The sequence below is a fragment of the Dermacentor silvarum genome, chromosome 1 (assembly GCF_013339745.2).
Source record: "Dermacentor silvarum isolate Dsil-2018 chromosome 1, BIME_Dsil_1.4, whole genome shotgun sequence".
Classification (NCBI taxonomy): domain Eukaryota; kingdom Metazoa; phylum Arthropoda; class Arachnida; order Ixodida; family Ixodidae; genus Dermacentor; species Dermacentor silvarum.
The window spans coordinates 345,478,856-345,504,953 of record NC_051154.1 but is presented as its reverse complement, the minus strand read 5'-3'; the positions used below and the strand labels follow the sequence as shown (position 1 = coordinate 345,504,953).

The 26,098-nt window shown below is 48.4% G+C and overlaps 1 protein-coding gene across 1 annotated transcript in view; it reads left to right on the top strand.

Moving 5' to 3' along the window:
- The first annotated feature begins 22,353 nt into the window (after positions 1-22,353).
- LOC119453726 (uncharacterized) overlaps positions 22,354-26,098 on the top strand; it is a 180,098-nt gene continuing 176,353 nt past the window's right edge. Inside the window, exons 1-3 of the mRNA XM_049662547.1 lie at positions 22,354-22,368; positions 23,902-24,086; positions 24,136-24,719. Coding sequence (XP_049518504.1) covers positions 22,354-22,368; positions 23,902-24,086; positions 24,136-24,719 — 784 coding nt within the window. The remainder of the gene's footprint in view (positions 22,369-23,901; positions 24,087-24,135; positions 24,720-26,098) is intronic.

Sequence of the window (26,098 nt, the reverse complement as noted above, 5' to 3'; positions counted from 1 at the left end):
GTTGCATCGGGCGAAATAAGGACAACTGTAAACACTGCAGTTAGTTTTCTAGAGTTTAATTGACCGCTGCGTGAAAGCTTCGCCTCATGTGGATTCAAGCAAGTGCATTGGATCTGCATCAGATTTTTTTCCAATCCTGCTGGATGTCCTAGCCATTACTGGGTGGCCACATTTTGTACATTTCAACACAGTTGAATAAATGACTGTAGTGCAATATATTAAAAAAAAGATGCTTGCATCACTGCACGTATAACAATCAGAACATGACACAAACACATGCACATTAGATGCACACAAATGATAAATACATAAACAGATGGAATCAGCTAGCCACCACCTATTGAAAAAAAAAGAAAAAGCACAGGACTACGTATAATCATTCCCCTTGCCAGGTACATGGGCTATAGGAGAAACACACGTGCAACCTAGCAGTTACCTTGAGGTAGCAGCTATGGACGCTTTTGCATTCGCAGCTGGCCACTCAACCACTCAAGTGTGTTCAGTGTGCACTTGTACTTGGGCACACTTTTTATTGTCTATATCTCAAAAATTTAATGTGGCTCCTCAAAATTTTGAGAATGTTTGGATTCTTAGGCTTGCAAAGGTAAATATTTTTATTCCATTTTCGTTAAAGGTGAAGGCTCATACAAAAGATTAGAGATATTGTCACTGCCCCTCACTTTCTCTGAGAACATAAGTAGTCTGTTATTGAGATTCTAGCAGCTTTTCAACAGCAAGAAAGGGAATCAGCTTCCCCTGTTTTCAGCATTGGGTTAATGCAGGCAATTCAGGGAGGCATAAAGTTTTGCTAATACAATCGGTTCGGGAATACCAGATTAGACTGTACCTTGACACTTTCCTTGCACTTTCTTATTTTGGTCAAATAACCTAGTTTGCAATGGCTCCAGTTAGCATGCTCTAACATTGGTCTAATACAGGTTAAGTACATGACTAGCTTAACAGACTGGGATGCTGGCTTTCATTTCCAGGAAAGGAATCATAGCACCTGCTCCAGTTGCATATGTTTTTGGTTATCAGGGGTATTCAGCCTCACTTTAAGGATAACGTGCTGAAGCAGGTAGAACACGCATGCCATTAGCGGATAGTTTCTATAGCTTCTTACCTTACACTTGCCACCATGAATACAAAATTTTAGCGTTCGATTTTGTTATTAAACAAACATACTCCTAACAAGGTATTTTAATGTTAGCCGTGTGGCTACGCGGCTGCGCTACGTACTGCAGCATATTAACTTAAGCTTCTTGATACTGATTCACAGCACACTAACAGCGCAAGAAAAAGGACGAGAAAATAGACGACGCCCATGTCTGCCAGAATGATACGATACTATGTACACAAGTGACTACAGCTCCTAAAAAAATGTGGTGTCGGCTTTTACGCCTTTAGAAATATTCAGAGAGCACTTGTATGAATAATTACAGCACACGCACCGAGACGGACCAACAAGGCCGGCGCTAAGATAAACGTTCACAACACAAATTGCATTGCACGTTCACTAATTACACACAGATCATTTGAGGCTTTGTTCAGGGGCAGATGTGAGCTTTTGGTTTGGTGCTTGCTGCTAAGTTTGGTGCAAGAATATTGCTAGGAGCAGGAACCGCTAATGCGCAATCACGAGCAATACACACATCCGTTTTTCAGAAGCTGACGTTAATCGCGGATAGCGCGAGGGTCCCTGCGTTGACATGACGACTTCGCTGCAGCCGAATTCCGAATAGTGCATATGCGATATGACAACAGCTATAGGGGCTTGTTGATAGGTCCTCTTGTAATTTGTTTAACCGCAGGAAGAACGACACGGGCATAAAACACACGATACAGCACACAGCGCTGAACGACTCCCTGCGAACAGCTGTTTACGTCCGCCATTTCTCCTCGTATTGAACTTCACAAAATCGCTGTTGTGCACTCCAAAACAAATTAAATTTTGAAGCGTTTTTAAATTACAAAACGCACGTATTATTTGGTCCTAATAAAGAGAGGTCAATTATATTAGAACGCGCACGTCTTTTTCATTACATTAAACGAATTTATGCGGCGTGTGCGACAAAATCTGGCAGCAAGCAACCCTGGGCGTCGCATCAGTCGCATTGTTGACATCACTCCATGTGAAACGGCCGTTGTGAATTTCGCATCTGCGAAAATCGCAGTGCAAAAGCGCACCATGTTAAACAGCCTTAAGCGCTGGGGACACCAAACTGATGCATTGTTGTGTAGAGTGAAAGCGAGAACCTTCGTAACGCATTATGACTGCATTTGGTCCCACGGCGCTCACCTGTGGCACTTAAAAAAAAACGGCGGTAGCTGCGCGCTGCCAGCGCTTCAATCGCTGGGCACTGTACATTTCCGACGCTGATTTGCTATGATGTAGTTGTTCTAACGTTAATAAAGGAGCCGTTCATACGCAAGCGCTTCGTGTCCCACTTGCCTGTCTTCGCCTACGCAGTGTAACGGCTTCGGAGCTTGGGCACCGAAGGCAAACACTCAGATTTGTAGTCATTTTGCCGTCTTATCAGTGTATCAGTCTTCCTTTAATGTACATTTTTGTTCCTAGCAATTCCAAACTCTGGTGCGTCCGGCACACGACTGTGCTGTGCATCGACGGCGAACGCCAACGCAGTGGCGTGTTCACACTCATGGCCACCGACGGCTCCCGTCGCGCTAAGCTATTTAAAATGGGCCGTGACTGAATATTGGGCTAGTTTATAAGCAATTAAGAATGGGGAAGCATTGCAAAGATAAAAGAACTACAACGGACAGAGAGCGGGAACTTTATGACACATGTGCGATCGGCGAAGCAGCTCAAGAAACAGAATAAGGAAGACGTATGTCTCCTTTTTTTGTCCATAATTTTTGTGTCATTCGCATATTTCCATGATTAAATATGCGGTAATGTTAAAGCGCAAAGCAAAATAACAGTTGGAATATAACTGCTGGTGTTCCACGTCTTAGATTGCCGCGGTGAGCTCCGTTCGCGTGGGGCATTTGCATCGCAATTTGCGCTCGTTTTCTGCTTTATGTACTACCTGATGCCACGAATGTGATCTGCCTCGTACAAGTCAGGACCTTTCTCAAAAGCAGACACACGAAAATGCGTTTTCCGGTGCGTCAGCCCTTAAAACCTGCTGTGCCAAATCACTGGAAGCACCGAGGGCCTTCGTCCCGTCGTCTGCTTCACATGCCAGTGTTTTGACAGCTGCCGTTCACGGCGCTGTTCGCCAGCATATCGCCGGCGCGCCGCTGGCGCCTTACGACGGCCGCCAGGTGCCTATACCTCATGAAAAGTACCGCCATCCTTTGAACAACGCCGCTTCTCTCTCTCCTGTATCTCCGATTGGACGATGATAGCGCGCGCTCTCTATTCTTTCTTTGCCCGCAGGGGCGTCTGCGTCAGCAGGCGTTTGGTGTGCTGCGACACCACGAACCCGAGCACATGAGGCTTGGACCCTCCCGCGTGTAGCCGTGCGCGGCTTAGCCGTGTCTGGGGAAAGGGGGATCCTGGGGGTTGCGCTGATGTCGGGTGTTTGGACCTTTAAGGCCCCCCGGCGGAGGCAACACACCTCTTCGGCCTCTGCTTCGCAAAGACGGCACCTCCAGACTGACCCACCTGGAGGAAATCGGCAGTCGCCTTTTCTGTCACCCTCTCCACACTTTTTCTTTCTCTTTCTCTGTTTCTTCTTTCCTGTCTTCTATTATCTTCTCCTCACTTCCAAATTTCCAGGCGGCAAGGGTTAACCTTGTGTGGCTAGCCAGTCTTGGTTATGGTGTATTTGGTTATAGCAGTGATATACAACTGGTGTTGGCAGGACTTCCATTACAGGAACTCCTGTCACGTCCCCGTGTTGGGCTCGTTGGTGGGTGGTTGGCATCGCTGCCGAAAATCCCAGCTAAACTCATGGACAGCGCTTTCCCTAAACTCCCTGATCACCCTCAGAAACGAGGGCGCGCCGAAGATGTATTTCAATTTTTTGGCAACAGAACACAAAACTTTCCACGATTTCACGTAATCCACTCTGATAAGCCTGAAAATACAGTGAAAATGGTCTCACCCTTCCTTGTCTCGAAGTCTCTGACTGAAGTTCTTGGCCTAGGTTACAAAGCATCGAAAATGGCAAGCGGTGATCTGCCTCTGGATAAGATCTGCCGCGATAAGATACAATATGAAAAACTGCCGAAATTAGTGTCATTTGGGGACATCCCAATAACACTGACCCCACACCGTACTATGAACACCACTCGCGGCGTTGTCTCAGATGATGATTTAATGGAGCTAACGGAGGCTGAACTCTTGGAGGGCTGTGAGCAGAATGTGATAAACGTTAAAAGAATTAAGATAAGGCGCGACGGCAAAGAAATCAAGACTGAGCACCTGGTGCTCACTTTCGGCTCAAGTGTCCTATCAGAGTCCATCGAGGCCGGATACATCAAACTTCGTGTCAGGGCATACGTGCCAAATCCTCTGATGCTTTAAATGCCAGCGATTCGGCCACAGCTCTCAGAACTGCCGAGGCTGCCAAACGTGTGCGAAATGTTGCTTCATAATACAAGTTGCTTCATAATAACCTTACGTTTCCTTTCATTGCAGTTGACCTTTTGCAGAATAAAAATGCAACCAGATTTGAGGATAATAACAATTTCTTGTTACCCATGGTTCATACCAATTACGGCAAAAAAACATCTGCATTCACAGCTATTTCTCTTTGGAATGAATTACCATCAACTATTAAATCATGCTCTTCTCTTGAAATCTTCAAAAAGTTACTTAAGTGTCATTTCCTGCGATAACTATACTACGATCCTGGCGGTGTATCTTAAAACTTTTCTCTCACATGTCACTTCTTAGGTTTCATCCATGTTGTTTTCATCCATGCTTGTTCTCGCGTTTCTTTCTTACCATGTTCTTTCGAATTGAATTGAATTGTCTAATAATGTATTTAATCTGTCGATGTTGTTTGATAATAGCGTTCATTTTCTGTGTATAGATATCACCACGCTGTATCATTTACCAAGGGTCCCACTACAGTTCTTTCACTCTGGGACCCTTGTCTGTATAATATTGATGTTGTAACAACTTTTTTGGAACTAATAAAATCTGAATCTCAAATGCAGTGCTCATGAACACTCATCTGAGTCTTGTGAAAACTCGCTACATTGTGTGAACTGTGATGTATGCACGCCGCATATTCGCGGTCGTGCCCATCTTGGAAAAAAAGAAAAGGAAATTGTAACAATTAAAGTAAAGGAAAATCTAACATTCAAGGAGGCACGCAGGCGGGTATCCTACCTGCCCAAAAACACCTTTGCCGATGTGACGCGTTAGGGGGCAGCGACACAGCGGCTTCCGGCGGCTGTCGGCTGTCCGGCCCACACACAGTGAGCCGGCAGTAACGCCATCCGCCCTCTCGGCGGCTGCAGCTAGCGCTGCTCCGCCAACTCACAAGAAGGGGCCGTCGACCTCCAGGCTGGTTTCCTCCAGGGCCTCGTCCCTCGAGGCGAGGCCTTCTCGTCAAACCAACCGCTCGCAAGAGCGCGTGTCCAGCGCCTCGCAAGAGGCTATGGACACAACAACCAGCCAGACGGCGCCACTTGCGCCTAAGGAGCCGCGAGAGTCTCGCGATCGCTCCAAACAAGAAAAACACCGCATCACGGCGCCCGGAAAGGGCTCTGTGAAGTAATTCTTCTTTCTTAGCACACAGCACAAAAACCACATTCAGCATGGATACACAAATATTACAGTGGAATGTCCGAGGACTCCTCCACAATCTCGATGACATCAAAGAACTCCTACATAAGTATAATCCAAAGGTGCTGTGTGTCCAAGAAACACACCTCAAACACACGCAAACAAATTTTCTCCGACAATACGCCATTTTTTCGTAAAGACCGGGATGACACAGTCGTGTCTTCCGGTGGTGTGGCTATTGTAGTCAACAGAGGTATTGCCTGCCGGGAACTAAAACTTCGTACGCCCCTTGAGGCAGTTGCTGTCCGAGGGGTGTTGTTTGACAAGCTGGTCACTATCAGCTCTATATACATCCCTCCCAATTATCAACTACATAAAACTGAATTTCAAAACTACATAAATGAACTTCCGGAGCCATACATAGTTCTCGGAGATTTCAACGCACATAACACCTTGTGGGGAGACTCTCGGTGCGATGCGATAGGTCGCCTAATTGAAAACTTGAGGAAAATATATTTTCCTCAGGAGCATGTTTACTGAATAAGAAAGAGCCAACGTACTACAACGTGGCGCATAACACATACTCGTCCATAGATCTAACTATAGTATCCAGTACATTAATTCCGTATCTGGAGTGGTCTGTTCTCAAGAACCCCTTTGGAAGCGACCACTTCCCAATTATGATAAGCTTAACAAAACAAGATGAATGCTCCCCACACGTTCCCCGTTGGAAGGTTGACTCAGCTAATAGGGAACTTTTCCGAGAACTAACATATTTAAGCAAAGATGCTATTGCCTCTTTTAATATAGACGACGCTGTGGCATATTTAACAGGTTTTATTATTGACACTGCAAAAAAATGTATTAAACAAACTAACGGATTGACTAATAAGCGTCGTATCCCATGGTGGAACGAAGAATGTCGGAAAGCAGGCCAAAATCGGAACAAAGCTTGGGGATTGCTTCGAAATTCTCCAACAGCCAAAAATCTGATTAATTTTAAACAGGTCAAATCGCAAGGAAGGAGAACACGTCGACGTGCCAAGAGAGAGAGTTGGGAGAGGTACCTTTCTGGTATAAATTCTTACACAGACGAGGCGAAAGTATGGAATAGAGTGAATAAATTAAAAGGCCGTGAGACGAACCCGCTGCCCTTCGTGAGTACCCAAGGAGATTGCCTGGAAGATCAGGCAGATTGTCTGGGCAAACACTTTGAATACATCTCCAGTACATCTCATTACACACAAACATTCTTGAGATTCAAAGAACGAGAAGAGCGGCAGCCCCTTAACCGCAAAGGTTCTTCGAGCGAGGCTTACAATTGCCCATTTACCTTAGCTGAACTTAAGGCATCTCTAGCTTGTTGCAACAACACGGCGCCAGGTGGCGATCATATCATTTACGAAATGATTAGGCAACTACACTCTGAAACACTGAAAACACTCCTTCTCTCTACAATGCCACGTGGGATGCTGGGTATATTCCATCTGCATGGAAAGAAGCTATAGTCATCCCGTTACTTAAACAAGCCAAAGACCCGTCCTTAGCCAGCAGCTACAGGCCAATAGCGCTAACAAGCTGTCTGTGCAAAGTTTTTGAAAAAATGATAAAACGGCGCTTCATTTGTTTCCTAGAAAATAACCTACTAGACCTCCTCCAATGTGGTTTCAGAGAGGGAAGGTCGACAATAGACCACCTTGTTCGTATTGAGTCCTGTATTAGAGATGCTTTTATACATAAGCAGTTTTTACTCTCGGTCTTTCTAGATCTAGAGAAAGCATACGACACTACATGGCACTTCGGGATTCTGCGAGATCTTGCCGCGATTGGGGGTCCGTAGAAATATGTTAAACACAGTCGAAAGCTACCTGTCTCATCGCACGTTTCGTGTAAGAGTGGGCAATGTTTTATCTAAAACATTCACCCAGGAGGCTGGCGTACCACAAGGGGGTGTGCTTAGTTGCACACTCTTTATAGTAAAAATGAACTCGCTGTATACAGTCATTCCACATAGCATGTTTTATTCTATGTATGTCGATGATGTACAGATAGGTTTCGAATCATGTAACATCGCTATCTGTGAACGACAGGTGCAGCTTGGATTAAACAAATTGTCTGAATGGGCGGATGTAAATGGGTTTAAAATAAATGTACAGAAAAGTACATGCATTCTCTTCTCGAACAAAAGAGGTGTGACACCAGTGCCAAATTTCACGATCAATCGAGAGAAACTATCCCTGAGCAGTGAACACAAATTCCTGGGAATAATTCTATAGAATCTAAGCTTACCTTCATCCCCCAACTTAAATATCTGAAGGAAAAATGTCTGAAGACGATGAACCTTTTAAAAATTTTCTCGCGCACAACCTGGGGTAGTGATCGAAAATGCCTCCTGAACTTGTACAACAGTCTCGTCCGTTCGCGCCTTGATTACGGGTCTATAATTTATGATTCCGCAACGCCAAGTACATTAAAAATCGTAGACCCCGTCCACCACCTGGGTATCCGTCTCGCGACCGGTGCTTTCAGAACAAGTCCAATCCAGAGCCTGTACGTAGAGTCGAATCAGTGGTCGCTTCATCTGCAGCGGTCATACAACAGTTTCACATATTGTCTGAAAGTACAAGCGAACATTGAACACCCTTCTTATTCAACAATGAATGACGTGACCGCTGCCACACTCTTCCATAATCGACCTGCAGCGAGAAAGCCGTTCTCTTTGCGTGTGAGGAACCTCAGTGAGGAAATGGGTGTTCCGCTGCTTGATCATCGTCCTATGGCTCCAGTGAAACTGTTACCGCCGTGGCAGTGGCAACTCATAAATTGCGATACATCGTTTGTAGAGGTGACTAAACACGCGCCAGAGGCACACATTCAAATGCATTTCTTCGAACTCCAGTCCAAGTACTCGTGTACAGAGTTTTACACAGACGCTTCCAAGTCACATGCCGGGGTGTCTTATGCAGCCGTCGGCCCCTCCTTCTCGGAATCCGGTGTACTCCACCCGGAAACCAGTACCTTTACGGCTGAGGCCTGTGCACTGTTGTCGGCTGTTAATCATATAAGGAAATCAAAACTTCAAAAAGCAATTGTATTTACGGACTCCCTAAGCGTCGTGAAAGCCCTGGTGTCACTCGGCAAACACTAAAATCCTATACTCACGAGCTCTATTCCACTCTATGCAGAGTGCATATTTCAAACCATCATGTCATTATATGCTGGGTGCCTGGCCATAGAGGCATCGAGGGCAATGTGCTAGCAGACCAGTTGGCCACATCAACTAAATCGCAAGCTATTAATCCTGCCGCTGCTATTCCGTCCACAGATCTGAAGCCTTTTTGCGAAGGAAACTGCGAGGCCACTGGCAGCACCTGTGGGGCACTGACACAAATAATAAGCTTCACATGATAAAGCCAGAGATAGGTTTCTGGCCATCCGCAACAAAAACACGGCGAACTGATGTCCTATTCTGTCGGCTCAGAATAGGACATACATATGGCACCCACAGTTTTTTACTGACCGGTGATGAACCACCAACTTGTGGTAGATGTGGTGAGAGGCTGACCGTCCTCCACGTCCTTCTGGAGTGTCGGAAAGCCGAAACAGACAGAAATATTTTCCACAAGCGTACCGATATCATGTCCCTCTTCATCACATTATGTTTCTTGGTGAAGAACCACTGTTTAACACCAAAGCAGTCCTCGGTTTCTTGAACGAAGTTGTGTTACATGTTTTTAGCCCAATACATTCGTAGCGCATCCTCTCTCCAGAGGATGCCGCTGTGATAGTAGTTCTGTATAGCACATGCCTCCAGGCCCTTGTGTTTCAAGGGCTCTGTTCAGATAGTAGTGCTTCTTGCATACGCATATCTTGCATATATTATCATTCTTATGCAATACATTTTTATGTTCATAGTACACGTCACTAGTCATTGTCATTATCTTACTGTATGTTGATTTTACGCACTTTACAGCGACTATTTTAGGCCCCTTTACAGCCCCGTCACACCTACTTCTCAGAATTCATCACTTCACTGCGAACTAACAAACACTGGCATGGCGCTCTTTGGCCATACGCCACTAAACCACACACATTCATTCATTCATTCATTCATTCATTCATTCATTCATTCATTCATTCATTCATTGTCTTGGCGCTCTTTGGCCACATTTGGCCCTTGCGCCACAAAACACCAAATAGCATCATCATCATCAGCTTTCTCTTCTTTATATTTAGTTTTTTTTTCCACCTCAGAGCCATGTCGAAAGTCACCATGCGCAGTCGCCGGCGGCTGCGGCGGCGCGCGCCCGGCCTGAAAGCTTCAACGGGAGCTATCAAGGGGCGCCATGATAAGTGGTTCTTGAGGGAAAGGGAAAGGTTGGCGCTATCTTCTGCAGCCCTTGAGGGAGCACGGCTCAGCGCCAAAAGGGGGGGGGGGCGCCACCGTCGACTTGCTTTCTCAAGCAAAAAGCGATTTAGGAGAGAAGATGGCGGTACTTTTACGATATTAATATGGACTTTACGTTGGTTGCCTCGGAGTAGAGTGTACTAGACAATGGTCGAGTGGGCCGAACGGCGCTCTGCCGCTGAGGCACCGCGTGTGGAAAAATAGTGCGAGGGCGCTGCGAGCGAACTGGATTGGGGCGGAGACGCGCTCCGCGGCATATTCAACGTACTTTCGCTGCGGGCGCCGAGACCGATTGCGCATAGTACGCTCTTAAAATAGTGTTTTATTTCCACTACAAATTTATATTTACACCATTTTGCCAAACATATATATTTGAGGCATGGATTATACAACGCGACGTCTTCAATTATGCTGTCGTTGTCAAGCGCGTCGTCTGCTAGCGAGCGCGCGTTCGTTACGCGGACGCCCAGTTTTTCTCGCAGGACCTCTGTGCAGTACATTTTTTAATGTTTTAGTTGCTTTGGTGTGCCCATGACTCTAGACGGCCGGTACGAATTGTAGTTTTAGCGAGGTGAACTGCTGTTTTTACCACTGTCCTCTAAAAGTAACTGGTATCTCCGCACCATGGAGGCTACGTAAGAAAATTTTATTATTGATATCGTGTCATTTTACGCGTGCTTCTTGTTGGTGGATATTGATCAGGAACAATGATTGAAGAAAACAATATTAGAGTAAAATAAACCAGGTTTATTAACTGCGTGGCGCGAAGAATGGCGAATGTATTCCTAGGCAATTAAATCAAAGGGTACATATATAGACTTATATATTCACGATATATGTGTAAAGGAAAAAATAACAAATATTCTAAATGCACTAATTGTAAAAGTTTGAACTCCCGACCGGAATAAGCGCACGTGTTTGCAGCAACAAACACACTTATTAGTGAATACTGCACATAAAACTCATTCGCAGAAATAATATTCATAGCAGGCAAAACCACCTTATATATATATTTTAACAAGTGTTTTGACATACTGTACGACGCCGAATAGTCCTTTCCGTTTGAATGTGACGCATACCAGCACCATTGAAGAGAGAGAAGTTTAATGATGCGAAATGCCGAGAGGTCGGCCTGGGGTAAATTCCTCTAGCCAGCTACTCGGCGTTGGAGGAAGGGGGAAAGAAAGGCGCAGGATGGCTGACCATGTCTCACCATATGTTTGCAACCCATTAAAACTGGGTGCCCCATGTGGTACCACACTTATCTTAAACGAATGCAACAGATCTGCACATATCTTTACGTGTATGTGAGGTATGCCGTTCTTTTGATTGTTTCATTATGGTCGTTATGATAGTGCACCGGCCGGATAACTGAAAGCAGCCGTTTATAATATACAAGCTACTGAGTTGAGCGGTCATACATTTGGGAACGGCATTACATTTATGTATGAAATATAGGATAAGCGTAACATGTTTTTCTCGGAAGTCAGACTCGAGAATAATTTACAGCTATTTTGTTTACACCACTAGAAAAAAGCCGAAGAACGCAGCCACATGCTTTTCTCTCTTTTTTTAATTTAAATAAATTCTTGGGTCTACGGGGCAAAACCACGATATGCTTATGAGGTTTAGTTTTCACCACCTGGGCTTCTTTAACGCGCACCTAAACAGTAGTACACGAGTGTTTTTCCATTACGCTCCCGTCGAATTCCGCGACCAGGATTGAACCCACGAGTTCCATGGAGTTTAGCAGCCTAACACTATATAGCCACTAATTATGCTACCGCGGCAGCTTTCTTTCTTTCCTTCTTTTAATTCATTTTTTTAAGCATTGACAGGAAAAAAAATTCCACGTTCGGCTTATACGGCCAAAGATGAGCATATTATATATATAATTGAAATTAGGTTTATTACTTGAAATGGGGTTTATTGATACAGGCGTAGATGTAGATCCTTCGGATATACTGACACAGAACGGGCGGCTAAACAGCTACGTCGGGCAGCGCTCTTAGCGGTAACTTCGGCGTCGTCTTTTGCGGAGCGATCACGATGCTGCTACTGCTGGTGGTGTGCATCATCTGCAGAGCATGTTGCACGTCTTCATCACAATCACCCCCGGGAGAAAAAGCAGCCGTCGTGGCGGCTCAAACAGTAGTGATCATGAGCGGCTCACGGTAAAGCTTAAGGCGATCGACGTGAACAATGTCACGTCCGCGACAATGGAGGTCAGAGGGGGGTGTCAGTGGTTCAATTCGGTAATTCACCGCAGACGTGCGCTGAACAATGCGATAAGGTCCATCGAAGCGGGGAAGAAGTTTTGAAGAGAGGCCAGGAGCATGCGCAGGTACTGACAGCCAGACGAGGTCGCCGGGACAGAAGACAGGTTGTTCACATTGAGCGTCGTAGAGCCTTTTCTGGCGCTGTTGCTCAGCAGTGGTGAAGTGGCGCGCTAACTTGCGACACTCCTCGGCATGACGTGCTGCAGTCGAAACGGGCACACACTCAAAAGCATCGGGCTGGCAGAGTAGCAGCTAGGGTGTCCACGGTGTGGGATGGGTGACGGCCGTAGAGCAAAAAGTAGAGAGAAAAGCCAGTGGTAGTCTGGGTTGCAGTGTTGTAGGCGAACGTAACAAATGGTAGGATAAGGTCCCAATCTGTGTGGTCAGATGCGACGTACATGGCCAGCATGTCACCCAGGGTCCGGTTGAAACGTTCCGTGAGTCCATTCGTCTGGGGGTGGTAGGCGGTGGTTGTCCTATGAATAACGTGGCACTGAGCCAGAAGAGCTTCGACAACCTCAGACAAAAATCGCGCCCTCTGTCGCTGAGAAGTTCACGAGGTGGGCCGTGACGGAGGATGAAACAGCGGAGCAGGAAGGAGGCGACGTCGCGCGCAGTGGCGGCAGGTAGTGCCGCAGTTTCAGCATATCGCGTAAGATGGCCGACGGCGACGATGATCCAGCGGTTACCGGCGGGTTTCATAGGAAGCGGACCATAGAGATCAATGCCCACTCGATAAAATGGTCGGGCGGGACAGGGAAGGGGCTGCAAAGCTCCAGCTGAACGGCAAGGCGCAGATTTCCGACGTTGGCAGTCCGTACATGAGCGAACGAATTTGCGGACGTATGTAAACATTCCTCGCCAGTAGTAGCGCTGACGAAGTCGTTCATATGTTTTGAAGACTCCAGCGTGGGCTCACTGCGGGTACAACGTGAAAGTATGCGCAGATAGTGGAGCGCAGACTGCGCGGTATGACGAGTAGCAATTTACGGCCGTCAGATGCGTAGTTACGTCGGTGCAGAAGGTCGTCTCGAATGGTGAAGTGAACAGCTTGGCGGCGGAGTGCGCGAGAGGCTGGCAGCGTGGGCGTGTCAGAAAGTAGGTGGAGGAGGGCCGCTATCCAGGGGTCGTGGCGCTTCTCTGAAGCAATTCTGTCGATGGTGAGAGGCGAGACGATGGGTGTTAGTGTTGACAGGTAACTAAGGTCCGTAGGCAGAGGAGACCGTGACAGAGCATCAGCATCCGAGTGCTTGCGGCCAGAGCGGTAGACGACGTTGATGTCGAACTCTTGAAGTCGAAGAGCCCATCGGGCAAGGCGGCCACATGGGTCTTTCAAATTTGATAGCCAACAAAGGGCGTGATGATCTGTGACGACGTGAAACGGGCGGCCGTACAAGGGCGGAACTTGCTAAGGGCCCATACGATGGCTAAGCATTCTTTTTCAGTCACTGTATAGTTGGTCTCCGCTTTGGTGAGACTACGGCTGGCATAAGCAACAACGTATTCAGGGTGCCCGGGTTTTCTTTGTGCTAGCATGGCGCCGAGACTTATTCCGCTGGCGTCTCTGTGTACCTCGGTCGAAGCTGCAGGATCGAAGTGACGCAGATTAGGAGGTGAAGCGATAAGACGTCGTAAAGTAGTGAACGCCTCGTCGCAGGCTGGAGACCATGATGACAGGTCGCCGGAGCTACCCAGAAGCTGTGTCAGAGGGCGTATTATAGACGCGAAGTTGCGAATGAAACGTCGAAAGTATGAACATAAGCCGACGAAACTGCGAAGTTCTTTGAGATTTGTCGGTCTGGGAAAGTCAGTAACGGCACGCAATTTCGCGGGATCAGGTTGGACGCCATGCTTAGACACGACGTGGCCAAAAATGGTTAACTTTCGAGCGGCAAAGTGGCATTTTTTTAGATTAAGTTGGAGCCCAGCGTTGGTAAGACACGTCAGAACGCACCTGAGGCGGTGAAGATGTGTCGTAAAATCCGGAGCGAAGACGACAACGGAGTGAAGACAAGATCGTCGAGGTAACACACACGTCTGCCATTTCAATCCACGCAAAACAGTGTCCACCATTCGCTCGAACGTTGCGGGGGCATTACAGAGACCGAAGGTCATCACGTTGAACTCATAAAGTCCATCAGGGGTAACAAATGCAGTTTTGGGCTTGTCAGCGGCGGCCATGGGAACCTTCCAATACCCTGAGAGCAAGTCGAGTGAGGAGAAGAATTCAGACCCCTGTAAACAGTCAAGGGCATCATCTTTTCTCGGTAGAGGGTACACGTCCTTGCGGGTTATCTTATTTAGGCGGCGAACGTGAACACAGAAGCGGATAGAGTCATCCTTCTTCTTAACGAGAACGACCGGCGAGGCCCACGGACTGTGAGAGGGCTGAACAATGTTGCGGGGAAGCATGTCGTCGACATGCTCACTAATTACACGGCGCTCCGTAGGAGACAGACGGTATGGTCGTTGCCGCAGTGGTGAATGGGAGCCCATGTCGATGTGGTGCGTGACAGTTGACGTGCGTCCAAGGGAAGGCTGAATAGCGTCGAAAGAAGATCGAAAATGGTACAGGACGGTGATAAGCTCCGAACGCTGCTCTGGTGTAAGGCCGTCAGCGATGGATGGCCTAAAGATGTCGGTGCAAGACTTGTCGGAAGTAGAAAGAGTGCAGATGTCAGTAAGGTCGTCGCGAGAAGTAGCATCGGGCACGTCGACGATGTGCAGGGACTGAATGGCTTGGACATAGCCGAGACACTGGCCACGGAGCAATGTGAGCGGAGCGGACAAAAGGTTGCATACAAAAATATGGCTGAAAGCAGCCGAAAAATCGAGGGTCGCGAAGGGAAGCAGTACAGTATTTTTTTTTTGCGATGAATGTCTCAGAAGGGGCGAACAAAACAGTGGCGTCAGAGATGCTTCCACAGGACACAGGTAAAACAGCGGCGTGCGGAGGAATGTCAGTCTCCTCAGCGACGACTAATTTAGGGGGATGTTCGGGAGAATCCTCGGAATCGAGATCGCACAAAGGAGAAGATCGACTTCGGCCCGCTCGCAGTCGATGATGGCTTTGTGTCGAGAGAGGAAATCCCATCCAAGAATGACGTCGTGAGAGCAGGATGGCAGCACAATGGACTCAATAATGTACATCATGTCCTCAATTACAACTCGGGCCGTACAAGCTGCTAATGGCTGAACATACTGCGCTGTTGCGGTACGGAGGGCTACACCAGCAACTGGGGTCGTCACTTTCCGGATGGAGCGACAGTCTTTCATTTATTACACAAACGGCGGCACCAGTGTCCACAAGGGCAAGAGTTTATACTCCCTCAACAGAAACGGCAAGTACATTCGACGGAGAATTGTGAGGACTTGGACGCTGTGACAGCGACGCAGTTCTTGCCTCATGAACTGAGGCGTTTAGTTTTCCTCTTCTGAAAGCATGGGACGACGACGCATTGGGGAGAGAAAGCGCCGACGTAGTGACGGAGATCGTCGGTCGAAAGACGCATGACGATCAGGAGCTATATATATATATATATATATATATAATGACTAACTACAAGTGTTTTCGGCCCTCGAGGTCCTACCGCAATAAATGACCCCGTACGAATTACTCCGCTTCTGTTACGCGAGGAAGGCGGAAACTTGAATGGAATGTTGTGCTGCAGTTTACTCTTTTTTTATCTATAACAATGCTTCCCGTAAATCTGAGTACAAGGCGCCCGATGAGGCAGATATGCTGTATACTTGTTTGAAGCGGCAAGTAGGAAGGTTACATGTGTTTCTCTGTCTGCGTTTCGCAAGATATATTGATGGAAAACTATATGCGCAACAGTACACACGAGAAATACATGCTGCTTGAAGAACGAGAAAAATATTTGTTCTCCTATTTGTTCACCGTACAATAACATAGTAGAATGAAAGCCGAAACTGCGGCCGCAAAAAATAAAAATAAAAATAAATAAAAAAATTAAAAATAAAAAGAAAGCCAAGGAATTCTTAAGGCATAAATACATGCCATATGCAATGAACACCGATTTGAGCGGTCTGAACGCTAATATCAGCGCGCGAAGTAGTACAAATGCCCCTGCCGATCTGTATCGCCAGCAGTTTCCAACGGCGCGACCTCACTGCGGCCCAATCCTCTTAAAGTCCCTATATAAGAAAAGTACCGCCATCTACTCTTTCCTCCGCCGCCTCCTTTCCTAAAGCGCTTGCTTTTTTCTTTACTTTTTTGCTTGCGAAAGCCAAGCTGACGGTGGCGCACCTAGAAAGTCCACGTTGAAGCTTTGAGGCCGGGCGCGCGCCGCCGCCGCCGCCGGCGACTGCGGCTGCGCAGAGGACTTTCAACATGGCTCTGAGGCGGAAAAAAAGAAAACATAAAGAAGTGAAAAGCGCGCGCTATCATCGTCCAATCGGAGATACGGGAGAGAGAGAGAAGCGGCGTTTATCAAAGGATGGCGGTACTTATATAGGAACTTTAAATCCTCTTCGATCGCAGCGCCGCCACAGTATTCCACATCGGGCGCCTCACTGCAAAGCATGCGCCGCCCCAGCCGCTCGTCCCACTCGACCGTGGGCCTCTTCGATTATCCGTTCCTGACAGTCCCGGACTGCCCGAGACGGTGCTTTCAGCCAATCAGTGTTGCGTATGCAGTCTTTCGGACAGTCCGGGACTGTCAGAGACGGATAATCGAAGAGGCCCCGTATTCCAGTACACTCTACCTCGGAGCCTATGACGTGCCCTCGTCGTCTGCTTAGCGTTGCTCTCCCGGTGTCGACAATGGATGGAGGTTGCTGGAGGAATGCGTTCGAAGAGATAGCGGATAATTATTTGCGGCGTCACTGTTAACTTTCCGAGTAGACCTTTTGCTGGCTGTGCTACGAACTGAAGTCTGTTGAACTGAGTCTTCCACAGAGTGGAAGGAATTGCGCGCTACGGTTCCACGCCACCGGCTTGCAGCTGCCAGTGGTCTGTCGGAAGCGAAGCATTCATTGGAGTGGTCCAGATCTCTGTCGCCGACACTGTTCACGAAGTTAATTGCTCTCACAATTACTGTTCTTGGCCGGCAGAAGGGCTGGGTCAGCTTGCTTGTGCCTCCACCTGCCAAAGCCACATACATTTGCATGGCGTGATCAAATTCCGGGTGCTATCGCCAGCGTCCATAGCACGCAGATCGCCATTCAGCAGCCAGATGAGTTCAACCCAGGCTGCCTCAGCGCTTCCTTTGCTTGGCTAATAAGACTGCTGAGACACGACGGGAAGAATGTGTACCAATCTCTGGTTTGGCCACGGTGTTAGAAGTAATTTAGGTGTACGAACGGCGCCTCAGGAAAGGGATCGGTCCGCGTTTTGTGCAGAGGGCCCGAGATGGCACCACAGTACCCGGTGCCGAGGCGAGGTATCATGCATGGTCGCTACGGGGCCGCGAACGCTGCTCGAAATAAATAAAAAAAAGTCAGCCTTCACGTTATAACGAGCGCAAAAACATAAAAATGGCGAACAAATACGACATTTTTATGATATCGTCGTAGATATCTGTTGAATATGTTCAGTTACCCACCTAGAAGGTTCGCGACAGGAGGATGCCTTCGCATTCGGATTTATCAAATTGTGCACATCCACCAGACGTCACGTAGTAGTGGCGCTAAAGTAAACAGTCGAAAAACTGTGTATGACGAAACTGATACTTTATTGGGCGAACTAAAGCCCCTATATATAAAAAGTAGCGCCATTGTTAGATCTTGCCGCCACCGCGCTCACCCCGGCGTTTCCTCCTTGCCGCCTCCTGTCGCCCCAGCCTCCTCCGCTCCCCCATTGGCCAATCCGCGTCACGTGGAAGCACGCGTTGCGCTTTTGTATATTTTTTTCTTTCCAGCGCGCTCCGACTGCCATTCGCGGGCCTGTGCGACGAAAGTGCTGTACGCACAAACGGATCAAACGTGTTAGGGACAAGAACTTCGTTGTGATGGCATGCTGCTGCGCCTTAAGTTGCCGCAACCGATAAGGCGAGGGCAAAAGGCTTTTTTTGTTTACCATCCGGCGTGCGCAAACGCTTGCTGCACACTTGGTATTTGCGCCGTCTCGCATCGTCCCGTTGCTACTTCCAAAACGGCATTATTAAGACCAGTTACTGACTGACGAAGCAAAATCGAGCCTCAAAAACTGCTCCGCAGGGCGCGATCGAAGTTTTCCTCGGATTTCCTCTGGTAGCGCGTCAGCTGTCGTCTGCCACGACAGGCCCGACGCAGGCGGCGCCACTGTCGATATCGCGCCTCGATCGCGCTGGTCGCGCCGAGCGCGATAGTGGAACGGAGGAGGAGGGAAGTGGGTGGCGTTACTTTTATAAATATAGGGGCTTTAGCGACACAACGCTTGCGACACTATCTGTCGGCTATCAATGAAAGAAAATGACATAAATTACTTCAACCATTGCGCAAGTACCCGGCGCCTCACATTTTTAGCTTAAAGCATGTGAGATATTATTTAATTTATATTTCATATTGTTGATATGGTAAATATCTAAGGTGCTTGGAGAGGTGTAGGGTTTGAGCCGGGCGACGCGGACAATATCACTGGTTGTCACAGCGGAGGACGTAGTGGGCGTGGCTAGAACGATTTAGTAGGTGACATCGGTCACTTGGCGGAGCACGCGATATGGGCCTGTGTAACAGGAGAGCAGTTTTTCACAAAGGCCAACTTTACGTGATGGTGACCAAAGCAACACGAGGGTGCCGGGCGCAAAATGCACATCACGGTGACGGAGGTCGTAGCGTTGTTTTTGTTTATCTTGAGACACTTGCAGACGAGCACGCGAAAGTTGGCGAGCATGGTCAGCACGGGCGATTGCATCACGGGCATAATCGCTAGTTGAAGCTGTGAGGAACGGAAGCACAGTGTCTAGTGGTAGCGTCGGTTCTCGGCCATACAAGAGGTAAAACGGGGAAAAGCCAGCAGTTTCGAGACGGGAAGAGTTGTATGCAAAGGTAATGTAAGGTAGAGCCAGGTTCCAGTCACGGTGGTCGGCGGAAACGTACTTAGATAGCATGTCTGTAAGCGTGCGGTTCAAACGCTCAGTGAGGCCGTTCGTTTGTGGGTGGTAGGAGGTGGTAATTTTGTGCTGTATTGAGCAGGCACGCATGATGTCGTCAATGACTTTGGACAAGAACGTACGGCCACGGTTGGTGAGCATTTGACGCGGAGCACCATGCATCAAAATGATATCGTGTAGGAGGAAGTCCGCGACGTCAGTAGCGCAACTGGTCGGAAGAGCGCGTGTTACGGCGTAGCGGGTCGCGTAGTCCGCAGCGACGGTAATCCACTTGTTTCCTGATGTGGATTCCGGAAAAGGGCCGAGAAGGTCTAAGCCAACACGATGGAAGGGCTCGGCAGGTATGTCGAGCGGCTGCAGGTAACCAGCGGGGAGCTGGGAAGGCTTCTTGCGTCGTTGGCAAAGTTCACAAGCGGCGACGTAACGCCGTACGGAACGGGCAAGGCACGGCCAGAAAAAACGGCGACGTACTCGGTCATAGGTTCGAGAGACGCCGAGGTGTCCTGCCGTTGGAGCGTCGTGGAGCTCTTCTAGAACGGTTGAGCGGAGGTGTTTAGGGACTACAAGTGGAAACTCGGAGCCGTCCGGATGAAGGTTACGACGGCATAGAGTACCGTCGCGGAGTACGAAGAGGCATAGAGTAGTATCGGCCGGAGAGTGTTCCAAACGGTCGATGAGTGCTCTGGTGTAGGCATCACGACGTTGTTCGTCGGCGAAATGAAGGAGCTGGGATACTGAGAAAACGGAAGCAGCGCTGTCAGTATTGGAGGAGTAACAGGGTAACAGAGTCAACAGGGTAACGCGACAAGCTGTCAGCGTCTTGGTGCAGGCGGCCAGACTTGTACACCACGGAATATGAAAATTCTTGTAGCCTCAAAGCCCATCGACCAAGCCGACCTGTAGGATCTGTTAGCGATGAGAGCCAGCAGAGAGCATGATGGTCAGTGACGACGGAGAAAGGGCGACAGTAAAGGTAAGGGCGGAACTTCGCAACTGCCCAGACAACAGCAAGGCATTCTCTTTCCGTAATGGAATAGTTGCGCTCCGATGGTGATAGGAGGCGGCTTGCGTAAGTAATAACGCGATCCTGGCCACGCTGCCGCTGGGCTAAGACTGCACCTACACCATGACCACTGGCATCTGTACGCAATTCTGTAGGGGCATCAGGGTCGAAGTGGGCGAGAATGGGCGGTGAGGTGAGAAGAGTGACGAGACGAGAGAAGGCGGTGGCTTCTGAAGTACCCCGCACATCCACCAGAATGTTACGTGTGGAAGGACACAGACGAAAGAGGCTATTTACAGGCTATTTACACTGAAGCCAGACAGCCAGGCCCACAATCGCTCGCACCAAGAGCACAGACACACTTCATCGTCTTTCGCGCGGCGGCTCGTCTCTTCAACATCATTCGATGCTATCGTAATAATATTTAATGAGCAACCAGGAACATCCTGCAGTTCTTCGACTAACGCGCTATTGACCCTTTTCGCGGAGCAGTTTTTTCTATAGAAAGGAGATGGCGCTTTCGACGGCGCGCCGCACGTGGCCTCAGCGACAGCACACGAATACGAAACCAGAATCATTCCTACCTTGCTTCTGTGCGATCAGCTGTCGGAAATGCAAGTGAGTTTTCGCTAACGCACTGTGCTCCAATCACGCTGGATTGAATCACGCTGGATTGAATCACGCTGGATTGAATCACGCTGGATTGAATCACGCTGGATTGAATCACGCTGGATTGAATCACGCTGGATTGAATCACGCTGGATTGAATCACGCTGGATTGAATCCCGCTGGATTGAATCCCGCTGGATTGAATCCCGCTGGATTGAATCCCGCTGGATTGAATCCCGCTGGATTGAATCCCGCTGGATTGAATCCCGCTGGATTGAATCCCGCTGGATTGAATCCCGCTGGATTGAATCACGCTGGATTGAATCACGCTGGATTGAATCAGGCTGGATTGAATCATGCGGATTGAAGACGTGCGCCGTAGTTGACGGCAAAAATAATGACTGGTATATTAAGGAATGTAATGAATCTGCGTGGCCAAGTTCGCGGACGGCTCCTGCAACTGTGCAAACTTGTTACCGGCACTTCGAGATGTACGGCTTTCCTCGAGGATACAGAAATTTTCTCATCCGCCAGCATTGTATCGCTAACCTTCAAAGAAAGGGCTTCATCCCCAGAACTTCAAAGGGGTAGCGCCGCTTCCTGTCATAGTAAGTTTCGCGCACGTTATCTATACACACATCTACCCCAGCTCGCATGCAAACTTACGAACACTCTATCGCCAACGTATTAAGAATATGTGAATGGGCGCACACTTGAATCAACGCGCCAAAGCATGGGTGACAGCGATTACACCTACCGTACACGAATGGTCGAAGCTGAATGTTTCGTGACGGTCCACAGGAGTAAACAAGTTACTAGCGATAATACATATCTGCTACAAGCTATTACAAAGTACAGAACAGCTGTGTTCAAAACGTTGTGTGCCGCAAGAACAAATATATCGGAACTGAGCACACTCAGGAGCGATTAGGCAGGAAATAATCAGCGAGGGACCGCACCGAGGAACTTAACTGAGTCAGATAGATGACAAGCCGCTGTTTCAAACTGTTTGCCAAATAAAGAACGAAGAGCAAAACACACTGATTCTAATGAAATTTATAAGCGGAAAGTTTGAATAGCTTTGAATACACTTTTAGTTTCGCTTTTACAACAAGCACCATATACGCTGCTCGCGCCGTTTGGACATAGCTTAATCAGCTCGGAAAGCGCTTTTGCACGTTCTTTGAAGCTGTGGCCAAAGCTAGGTGTTGGCCACCCACTCACCGTATGCGATATCTCCCAAAACAGAGGTTTGCTAAGCCGCACCGGCGTCATACGCATCCATTGTAATCATGGAGGCAGCTGAGGCAAGCAATGGACGGAACACCACGCGATCAAACCTATGGCAGCGTTCACGGGATCGCTGCGAAAAGGGTCAATATCATGACGCACACTGCAGAGGCGGCACCCTCTCGTTTATTAGCCGCGTCATCCCCTTCTTCCACCTCGTGCTTGGGAGCAGCCCATTTAGTGACGCAAGCGGGGAAGTGAACCGTAACCGAACCGTTATAAGATTCCGCCCCAGGACTACTTGAAGACGCGCCTGCATGGCTAGCGCCATTCCGTCTGTCACAGTGATTTATTTTCTGCAGAAAAAGCACGTAGAAGAGCAAAAATATGTTTTGCTTAATAATGAGAACGTTTTATTGCATGTACAATTACATGCAATAATCGATGTCCCAAATCTGATGTGTTTAAAACTTTGTCTTTACCAGATTTCAATTTTTGGAGAAGCCAGTATAAAATTCCTTATGTTCCTGCTCGTTGCCTCAGACCGAAGAATCCTTATGTTACACCCCGCTGTAAGACGAGATACGGTCGAAGACTCCGTAACTATTACGTCCCCGCAATGCTTAATTCAATTCCCCAATGCATACAAGACGTGAAGACGAAATGTGGTCTCAGAAAGGCTCTTAGACACAGTAATGCGTGATAAGAAGCCTGTCGTGTTTTTTTTGTCTGCTTTTTTTTATTTTTCACTGTTGTCTACATCCTAACAACTTGTTACTGATGGCTCTGTCGCTGTCTGCCAGGCACTGCCGTTCAAGCCCACTGCGGCTTTGGCAGGCCCGATTCTTGTATTGTACCATACTCAAGTCATCAATAAAGTATTATTATTATTATTATTATTATTATTATTAGGAAAGGTAAAAGGTGTCAGCAGGCCGTTAAAGTTGGAGGACAGATAAGATTCGTGCTTGCTTTGGAAGAGCTTTGTCGTCTGTTCTTGCTTTGCTTGATTATGCCTTGTAGGTGAATAAACTTCATTGGAAGATGTAATATGGGCGAATGAAAACCTTTTATGAAGATTTTACTTTAAGAACGCGTTATTTGTGCAGCCATATCCACGTTCTAGACGAAGCCTCGTACAATATCAGCCAACACAAGCATCGTACACCCAGATACCGTCATTTCCATGAAGGCACAGCGCTCTTTACAAAACTCGGCATAAACAGTGGCGCCAGATTTCCCTCTAGGTAATACAGTGAGAAACTCTTGTGCTGTTGGCCAAGGAGTTCTGCAGCTTCCACAGCATCCATCATCTCGATCGCCATCGTGGTCACGCTGTCGTGATTCCTGTGTCGTCATGCCGTCGTTGTGACGCTGGCGTCGTACGTTGTCGCACCGGCGTCATTTTCATCGTCTTCACTCTACCGTCGTCAAACCATCGTCGTCGCTCTCATGCAGTTTATACAAAAAAAAGAATGTTGATGATAATTTGTGCCACAGTCATTAAACACCGTTACAGTGTGATCTTAATTTCTGCGGTCGGCATAACCTGTTGGTTTACATTGAAAATACCCTTCAACACTTTCTGCAACAATTTTATCTTTACGCAGGACGAGAAGAAGAAAGCCGCCGCCAAACGCGCGAATCGTGAATATTCGTCCCCGTGGATGCGGTACTACAACCTGAGCGCGAAACAGCGACGGGCCGAGGACAAAAGGATCGCGGATAAACTGGCGGCCGTGGAGGCGGAATTTCGCGAAGTCGAGGAGTTCGAGCTCACCTACGTGCCGTTCGAGTACCGCACGCGCGGCAGCTCGCTGAGCCCCCACACCCCGTCGCCAAAGAAAACCGCCCCCGCGTCTGACGCGGTCCTCCCCGCTTCTCCTCATCGGTCCACCAGCAAGGCAGGGCCTCCCGGAGCCGCCTCGCGAAGCGCAGCAGCCTGATGACAGGCGAATCAAGTTTCGACTAGCGGACGCCTCGGTCGTCTCGAGTTCCGACGACGAGGACATCACGTACGTGTCTCGAATCTCGCGCAAGAGGGTGGTGTACAGCTCCGACGACGACGCGAACGCCAGGAGCCTGCCGACGGCGTCGGAGCGGCGTGTCCACGACGTCAGTTCGGACGACGACGACGTGAGCGGGCGCGTCGAACGGCTCTCTAAAGTGCGGGAGACGCCTGGCGCGTTGCCCTGCGTCGGCATCCGGGAGGAGGACGTCGACCGCGAGGGTGGCGGCGCCGCTGAGCGCGCCTCCTCGTCGCTCACGCGAGCCGACATCATCCGAAAGAGGAAGGAGAGGATAGCCAGGCAGCGCAGCCTCATCGAGGAAATCTGTTCCGGTTACCGCAGCTCCAGCGACGAGGCGAGCCGCAAGCGAAGCTTTCATCGCACGCCCGCCGTAACACCGAGAAACCGCAGCCGAGCAGGTGAGGCTGTCTGTTTCCTCGCGATTTTCCTTTCCTTTTCATATTGACGCGAAACAACTTCGATTCATTGAATAGATGTTTATTGAACTGTTTGCCCATGGTCTGTTATTGACTGAATATATGTCTATTGAACAAATGGCCCATGGGCCATTGGGGAAAAGATTCACCGACGATTACAATATACTCCCTAAAGCAAAATTTGATTCGTATCGAAATTTGTGTCGTTGTGTAGAGGAAAGAAGCTATTACTCGATCATTTGTGTGTCGCATGTGGAGATGGCGCCGTTGCCGCGCCATGGATGACGCAATCGAAGCTAAATTCCACTCGCTCGGCATTCAAAGGCGTACAGTCAACCACAAAAGTTTGCGGACCACGCGAGCGCGTGGCCAAGAGCCTCTTCGCGACACTTCCGCTACGTCACCAGCGATCGACAGCAGCGCTACGTTGAAGACGCATCCCTCCTTAAATCTATGGCCTGTCTATTTTCGCACTGTGCGCAAATATTTTCTACCTATCTCTTTCAACGTGACGCGCTCTTTGTTAGCCAGGGCTACTTGCTTATATTTTGAGAGCAGAATATCAGTACAAGTAATCAGACAGCGTATTCTTCGGCTGTTATCAGTTCTATTTTCGCATAGCCACGCTGTTTTTTTTTCGTGAGTGCGTGAGTGAGCGGTGAGGCAGCCATGGGACACAGATGCTTAGTCAGTAGGCAGAATTTTTCCGTTCCTCCCCCATCGCTAAGTGACAGTAGCGGCCGGGATTTGATCGCCTGCGCCCAGGTTTGACTGCGCAAAGCCCGAACCACCGCGCTGCTATAGTGGTTACATTTAGAAAAATAAGAAATAATCGGGTGCGATGACTCTTTTTATAACCCTTTGCGACACGGCGTCCTCGTTTGGGGACTCGAACTTCGGAGGCGCGTCCCACGCCACGTGTTTCTTCAAATGACCTAAAACTCAGTGTGCACATTCGTGTCCGCTTCCTGATGGGACAACTAGCGGTCAGTTAACTTCATTGTCCTGCGTATTGCTGCAGATGATCACTTTGCTGGAGACACTACCATGTTAGACAATCGTTCGACGTGCCGCGTTCCAAGACCAACGTCAAGAGTATTTTTTTTTCTCCGGTCGACACGAATACAACCGAAAAAGCAAGTGTGCATGCGTTTCGGGCCTAATAGTTGATTCTTTTTATGCAAGCATTGAAGCTGACGGATTTCAGAATAATTAGATAATGAGTTATACGCTAAATAATTTTTTTTACTGAAACTCGCACAAAACAGCACATTGCTTCGTCTTCTTTCTTGGAATGTAATAGTGAGCGTCTTGAAATGATGCCATGCGCATTTGACGCATTTGCAGACAGTGCATCATAA